General features: G+C 46.2%; 1 protein-coding gene across 1 annotated transcript in view; it reads right to left on the reverse strand.

Moving 5' to 3' along the window:
* The window catches only part of GMFG (glia maturation factor gamma), a 45,809-nt gene extending 38,857 nt beyond the window's left edge, over positions 1–6,952 (reverse strand). Inside the window, exons 1-2 of the mRNA XM_085624964.1 lie at positions 6,914–6,952; positions 6,358–6,468 (exon numbers count right to left, since the gene is read on the reverse strand). Of these exons, the coding sequence (XP_085481090.1) occupies positions 6,358–6,468; positions 6,914–6,937 (135 nt within the window). The 5' untranslated portion in view covers positions 6,938–6,952. The remainder of the gene's footprint in view (positions 1–6,357; positions 6,469–6,913) is intronic.
* Positions 6,953–7,999: the final 1,047 nt, after the last annotated feature.

A 7,999-nucleotide genomic window follows, 5' to 3' on the forward strand; every position in this document is an offset into this window, starting at 1 on the left:
GTAGGACGGGGTGGAGAAAGGCAACAGACAGCTGGAGTAGGACGGGGTGGAAAAAGGCAACAGACAATTGGTGGAGGGCAGGGGCAGGCAACAGACAGCAGAAGGAGGGTGGGGAAATGGAACAGATGGCAGGAAGAGGGTGGGTGAGGGGAAAGGTAACAGACAGCAGGAGGAGAGCGGGTGGGGAAAGGTAACAGACAGCAAGAGGGTGGGAGGGGAAGGTGACAGCAGGGGGGAGGGGAAAGGCGATAGCAGGAGGAGAGCTGGGGTGGGGAAAGGCAACTGACAGCAGGAGGAGGGCAGGGGAAAGCAACACAAGGGAGCAGTGGGGGGTTCGGCAGGGGTGAAAGAGAGTGACTGCAGACACACGCACATTTTAAGAGTGCATGTACATAAGTGTTAAAAAAAACATGTGCAAGAGCCTGCAACCAATAATCAACAACTGCAATGAAGGACTCCCGGAACTACACCTCCAACACAGTTCCTTGTAATTTAATAATGGTGCGCTACACCTAAGGTGTTAGTCGTTGCTTTACACCACTGCTGGGCAGAAGCACATAAGAATAAACCACAAAATGGTGCACCCAATAAAAAGTCCAAAATTCCTTTTATATGTTGGTTATTTCCTTTATTGAAAATGTTATGTTGTCTTTTCATTAAAAAAACAGCCAAGATTACAGCCAAAGACTTTCATTCAGCTGAACTGAAGCTTATTTCTGAGTATATAATGAATATATACATTTTAGGAAATGTCACAAAAAAACAGGATGTTTGCCACCTTGTTAATTTGTGTCATCATAGTCATCCATTTGGACTGGGGTAAATAAGTTGTTGTCCAATCACAACACCTGAATCCATATCTTCCTTTACCTACTCACATTCTCCCTCAAGTCGCGACCGGCATAAATGTAAGTTTAGCTGAACGAAACACCTTGGCTGTAAATTATGAAAAGACAACATAACATTTTCAATAAAGGAAATAAAACAACATACAAAGGAATTTTGGACTTTATTGAGGAAGTTGTACTTGGTCCATCCTCCACGGCAGAGACACCAACGAGGCCCCAGGGGGAAGCCAGAGGCGAGGAGGAAGCAGTGATCAATAATAAGCAAGGAAGCAAGAGTGATGTGGAAGCCAACCAATGGTAGGTAACGGGTGGACTTTAAGCCTGTTTTAGAAGTCTGACCTGCTGCGTTCTGCTGGAGAAGAAGGAGCGGATCCAGTCGAGGGCCTTGTCTTGAATCCCAGCGTCGTGGAGTCTGCATATTAGGGTGCGGTGAGAGACTGTGTTGAACGCCGCTGAGAGGTCGAGGAGGATGAGGGCTGCTGTTTCTCCTTTGTCCAGTAAGGTGCGGATGTCGTCTGTTGCGGCGAGGAGGGCGGTTTCCGTGCTGTGGTTTTTCTGAAGCCGGATTGGGAGGTGTCGAGGATGTTGTGCTCTTCGATGAATGTGGCGAGTTGGCTGTTGATGGCTTTCTCGATGACTTTTGCTGGGAAGGGGAGCAGGGAGATGGGTCTGTAGTTTTTGAGGTCGGTGGGGTCCGCCGAGGGTTTCTTGAGGAGGGGGTTTATCTTGGCGTGTTTCCAGTCGTCGGGGAACAATGCGGTTTCCAAGGAGCATGGATGGTGTGGCGGAGCATGGGTGCAATAGTGTTGGCGGCTCTGTTAAAAATGTGGTTGGGGCAGGGGTCCTTGGGGGCCCCAGAGTGGATAGAGTTCATCGTCTTCAGTGTGTCTTCGGTGGTGAGGGCTGTCCAGTTGTCGATCGTTGGCTTCATGGTGTCGGGGTGGTTGGTGAGGATTTAGTGTGTTGGTTGTCTTCATCAAAGTTGTCGTAGATGCTCTTGATTTTGTGGTGGAAAAAGGTGGTGCGTTTGTCGCAGAGGTCTTGTGAGGGTGGGATGTTGGTGGACTCGCTGGTAGGTTGGGCAAACTCCTTGATGATGTTGAAGAGTTCTTTTCTGTTGTGTGTGTGGGTGGAGATTCGATCGCTTTTTTCTGAGGAGTTGGTGGTGGACTTTGGTGGCGGTTCTGAAGTTGTTGTAGGCTTCTGTTGATTTGGCGTTCCTCCAGTTCTTTTCGAGGCGGCAGCAAGTGCGTCTGGACTCTCGAAGTTCGATGGTAAACCATCTAGCTATCTTGGCATGGGTGTTGTTCTTCTTGAGAGGGGCTAAGGTGTTGGCGCTGTCGGTGATCCATCTGTGCAGAGTTCGGGCTGCGGCGTTGGGGGTCGTTGTTTTCCGCGACAGCCCGTGTGGAGTTGCTGAGTGATGAGGTTAGCTGGTCATCGGGGATTCTGGTCCAATTTCTTCGGGGGAGCAGGTGCTGAAGTCTGTGGATGGTGGGTGTTCTGAAGGTGAAGTGGACGCATTGATGGTAAATGCATCCTGTTTCTTGGAATATTACATAATAGATGGCCACTTTGCCGGTGTTTTGGTCCTGCCGAATTTACAAACGGACGAAATTGGGGAAGAAAATATGGCATAAGGAGCCACTTGGCTTTCGATTATTTTATTTTTTCAAATTATGCATTGTCTCATTCACTAACATTGAACATCCAATGTTAACTGTATATTTATGTCAAAATGCCAGTTTATGAACTTCTAACATCTTGACACCCAGGCCATACGCATAATGATTACTGTTTCGTATGCATGGAATGGAGTGTCATTAGCTGTGTTCTTACTAATTAAATATGTTCCCAAGATACATAATGAAAAGTAATAAGTAACACTAAATTATGTGGAATTATAGTAAATGCAAATGCATTGTCGACAAATTGGCATTTTGCAATATACTGCTGTGAGTTTCTATATTTCCTATACAGTTGCGCCCCCCCAAAGTCTTGTTTCTATGTTTATCATGAATCATCTTTTTTAAAGGGTTAGTGTGCTTGCATTGTGGGCTCTGACAACGACCGTTGAAACTCATTGGCACTAAATAAAGCATCTGAGTTAGTCAGGTTTTTTTAGGCTGGTTGGGGGGGGGGGGAGCAATAAGGGGGGTGTAGTTGGGGGCGAACACAACACGGAGACGAGGGGCAGAAGTAACACAGTGCCGGTAGAAACAGCAAAAGGGAGGAGGGGCAGAAGTAACACGGGGCACAGGTGGAGAGATCAAAATTGGAGAAACAGTAACATGAAACTGGAGTGGAGAAGGCACATAGGCAAGAGAGAGGAACTATGAGTGGAGTGGGGAGAGAGTATGAAAACAAATGGACTATCAGAGTGCTTAAACAAAAAGAAACAAGCAATGGCATAGCCAATAGGTCTCACCTTGGGACCTTATAAGTGTTTAGCCATGCAACAGTTGATGTTGTTGCACCAAGGATTTTGTGCTGGATAACTAAACACTTATAAGATCCCAAAGGCGAGACCTATTGGCTATGCCAATGCTTGTTCATTAAAGCAATCGAGTGGCCAACATCGTGAAACAAGTACTGAGTGTAATGTAGGTCAGCAACGAAAAAGGAAGAAGGCGAGGCTGTTAAAACAAATATTATTGTCAGCATATTGGTTTGTGCCTCGCTCCCACCCTGTCTGTACAGCAAGGACAAGTAGGGTTCAGCCCTGTTTGCCTCCACCAGATCCCCACCCCCCTCAGTAGCTGGTGGCCTTATTAACAACACAAGTTAGGCAGCGCCTGGCCGGATGTTGATGGAATCCAGTTGGCACATATGGATTTCTTCAGATCATGCCTTTTAGGTTCCAGTTGCAGGCTAGTATTGTAGGACATGACCCATGGGCAGACAGCATTTCGAGAAACAGCGGTCAGTCGAAGCTGAGATGGTCATACAATGGGTCGATGGAACCTGACAGTGATTGATGCTTTGGTTTGCAGTCAGAGACCACTCGACCAATTAATGACGCTCTCTTCTGTAGCTGTAAATTCATTTTAAAAAATCCAGTAATAAAAAAGCATCGCTGATAAAGTACGTAATGAAAACCCATTTAGAGAAAAAAACAAGAGAATAGAAATACAGATTTTGGGAAAATAATAGAAAAAAACCTAAGAGAAGTTAAAAAGTTTTTTGAAAACCCGACCGTTTTAAAAAGAAAAACAAACTGTGGACCACATAGAGAATGTCATCTAGAGGACATAATTTAAAATTGAAGTGAAAAACGAAGTAAGGATACAAAGGTATATAGAGGCTGGGTAGGTAAAGGGTTAAGAGGCTAAATAGGGATAGGGAAAGGGCCCCCATGGAAAAAAAGAACAGGGAATAGGCAATACACTAATTTTACAAATGGGTGAAAGAGCTGTTCGGGAATACACCCACTTCCCTCCCCACCCCCAAAAAGGGGATAAAAAGAGGGAAGAAGGAGAAGAAACATCGGAGAGATAAAGAAAGCAGCTTTCCTCATGCTTGTAGAATTGTGAGCTGAAATTCGAAGTATTGACTTCGGCACTGTTTGCTTTCCAAAAGCTTTAGCACGCCATACTGAAACTATTTTTTATGCAACGTTATGGTTGTACCATTCAAATATTGCGTCACATTGCGCTGGACACCACATAACCTCAGTAAGACCTGTTACAGCTCTTACACATGGTGCAGCTTGATGTGCATTATGAAAAAGAAGCTATTACTACATATTTACGTGAGCCATTGACACTGTGTTGCTTTTGAAACAGCTGTGTATTGAACCTGTTTAGCGATCAAAGCCCACTCCGAGTGAGAAGAGAATTACTGATAACCCTCAAAATTGTACTGTGTTTTTAAATGCATGGCTGGCACTGCAATTGTGTGTTTGCTGGTCCGGGAGTGGTGTGTGCGTGCGTGCGCAGTCTGCTCTTCTTAGAAGCACATACTCGTGCTTGTGGCACACTCCCTGCTCGCTCCCGCAAGGTGGTTGCCGCCACAAGCACAAGTATGTGCTTACAAAAAGAGCATAACGACGGCTAAAGGTCCTCCTATGCACCGCATGCGCGCTGTGTAGGCGAGACCTAAAAAGTAGAACCTGAAAAAGTGAGAGGGGGGGGGGGGGGTCTAGGGGCATATTAATGCTTCCATGATTCAGGGGCGGGACAAATAAAAGCAAAGGCAGGAAGAAAGCCCACAGGCTAACAAATGAGAAACCAGCAAACGAGAATGACTATGAAGCCAACCAATGGAAAGCAGTACAAGGGCTGAAAGTCAACTGTAAAATAACAATATGTCTTGCAACAGACAGGACATGCACTGCCTTACGGGAAACCTAAGGTACATGAAAAAAACACAATAACTGCCAAAGGAAACTAATCATCCAGTACTTCTAGACACCAACTCTTCCAGGGACAGGAATGTATGCAACCTGACCAAAAGTATTTAAAAGGAAAGCATATTTGAAATTCCAGACCCTAAACCACCCTGCATTTCCTCAGAGCAAAGAGTTTGTTTACAGGATATGTCATTTGCAGGGCTTCAGAAAAAACACAACCCTCATTAAGAGTCGAGACGAGTTTACGATTTGTCATACAGAATCTGCAGGATGTGGAGGGCCAATGGCCATTTCCTGCGAATGCAGCAGAGGTTGGCGTCGTGTCATGACAGCACTAATTTATTCATGATGTTTTGAAAAGAGCCGCATTCCTTGGAATGAACCCTCGTACCAGAAGTAATGTGATCCGGTAGTTCCAATCGTCTCACCCGCTTCTACTGAGGAGCTGGCCCGGGTCACTTTATCAGTGAGCGGTAATACGTCATAGAAATGCTTCCCAGGTTCCACGAGTCAGTACAGAAAAGGACTACAAGCCCCAAAAGGCAAAGCAAAAAAATTGGACTGGGCGATCGCTCACGCATGGACCTAGGAACACTGGGAGCTCCGTTTCGAAAGAAAAAAAACATATCAAACCGCACCACGTAAACCAAGTGCCGCTACGGAAGACTTCCTGTAATGTACAGTTAAAGGCGCTGTCACCCCTTTTCCCGCCTCTACCGTTGGGGGCGAGGGGTGAGACGGGGGCTGGGGTGTTTGTCACCATTCCCACTGGACGCGTCAGCCTTGCCCCAACGGTCAAGTTGGAGACGGGGGAGGGGCTTTTTTTGATAGTGACACTTTCTCCCGGTTAACCAGCCGGACCCAAAAGTCAGCGGACACAGAGCGGAACTGCACACCTCCCAGCTGGGTGCCACGGGAGCTTCGCCCGTCCTCAGGCAATGGGGCTCAGCGAAGTCCCCTCTTCTGGCAACCAACAATCGCCATTATTATCGCGTCCATTTTCCCCCCACGGCGTCTTTCAATGGGAAGGTGCAAAATACCGGCGTTTCGATGGGGGGAAACAACCTTCGTCTTTTGGTCACAATATGCGCCTGTTCAGACTTTAGAGGTTGCTGGATGGGGACCTGGCTTCCCTCCCTCTGAAGCAGAGACACTCACCATCCTGCGGGGTGGTTCCTTCTTCCTGTGCTGTAGCTGCTCTCTGGGCGGAATGGAGGGTGCGCAGCAGCGCAGCACTTTCACTTCCCTGCTTCGAAATGATGCCTGCAGCTGTGGGAGGAAGTGGGAGGGAAAGAAGTCAGAAGCACAGAAATACGCTCGCCCCAGTATATTCAGACATTTCACTATACAAAGCGCCCGCTGAAAGAAGCTATGCTCCCAAACCAATTGTTTTCTCATATTATCTCCTAGCCGACACATTCCAAAATAAATATTCACACGCCACTCTGCAGCAGGTTGCACATACCTGTCACGCGGCTTATGTAATGACTGATCCTCAGTCAGTTATGGTTTTGTATTCAAGAGATTATGATCATGGGTCATACGTGAATGTTAAAGTTGTTAGCATGTGTTCTAAAATCCCAGCCTGCAAACTGTTATTCGCTAAAAAAATAAAAAACAGGACTGACTGAAGGTGGCACTATGTACACGGACCAGCTTTTAAGCTACATATGCCCTCTGCATACTTGTCAAGTGGCCCCAGGACATTGCTTACCATTAGTTGGCTTTTTGTCTGCATCTTATTGGTGTGCTAGCTTGTCAATCTTGTGTTTGTCCTGCCCATGGAGCATTCCCAGTTTACAGTCCATGATTAGCTGACATTGTTCCTTTCACTGCTTGCTTTTCAAGCACTATTTTTTCTGTTGTGTGAAACACTTCATTAGAGTTGAAGCGTTCCTTGTGCACATCTCTCCTCTACACTCCATGTTGCTCTCTGTTGCCTGACTGCTTCCCCTCGCCTCTTCGTCTTGAATTCGCCCATTTTCTTTGCCCCACCTATGCCCTCCATGTTGCTTTCGCTCCCACGCTGCTTTCACTGTCCCTCCAACTCTTCCCCCACCTTTGATTTCTCGTCCCCTCCCATGTTGGGTCCACCTCAAACTCTCCTGTGTTGCTTTGACATTCCCTGCCCGTTCCCCCAAGTTCTTTCTGCCCCCCGCTTGCCTGCTGTAAAAAAACAAAAACTCTTTTGCACATTTTCTTTTCTTTGGTTACCGATCCAGTTTGGATTGGTAACTAAAAAGAAAAAACAAAGCTCTTGTGTCATTTTGTAGAGATGCTTGCCTAAAAAAGGATGCAGGCTGCGGCCTCATAGGCTTTTGTTCTTTTTCACTTGCGCCACGCTTCAAATCATTGCGGATTCTGTGTAGCGTGTCTAAAAATCTTGGGCAAAGCCAATAAGTCACAAAGGCGAGAGACCTATTGGCTGATCTGATGATTGGTTTATAAGGCAAGCTCACCAATTCCTTGGCCTGAGTTCATACATGCCAACACCCCTGAATCAGAAAGGAGACTTTTTATTATTTAAGCCAAAAATAGCTTTTGTTTATAACTTTTCTGTAATTGCCTCACATCAATGCAAGTTAATAGGGAGAAATGTTGACATGCATTTTTGTTCTTTGATGTAGAGCTTAAAGAACAGATGATTGACGGAATGCTGAACAAATCAAACATTCACCCCCCAGTCACAGATCTGGGTTTAATTAATTGTTTTTTTGCTCACCATCCCAGTTTGGACCCACCCATATGCAAATCAATCTTGACCCAGCTCCCAATGGGAACAATCCAGCCTGAACTGCAG

Source organism: Triturus cristatus, chromosome 9 (genome assembly GCF_964204655.1).
Source record: "Triturus cristatus chromosome 9, aTriCri1.1, whole genome shotgun sequence".
In the NCBI taxonomy this organism is placed as follows: domain Eukaryota; kingdom Metazoa; phylum Chordata; class Amphibia; order Caudata; family Salamandridae; genus Triturus; species Triturus cristatus.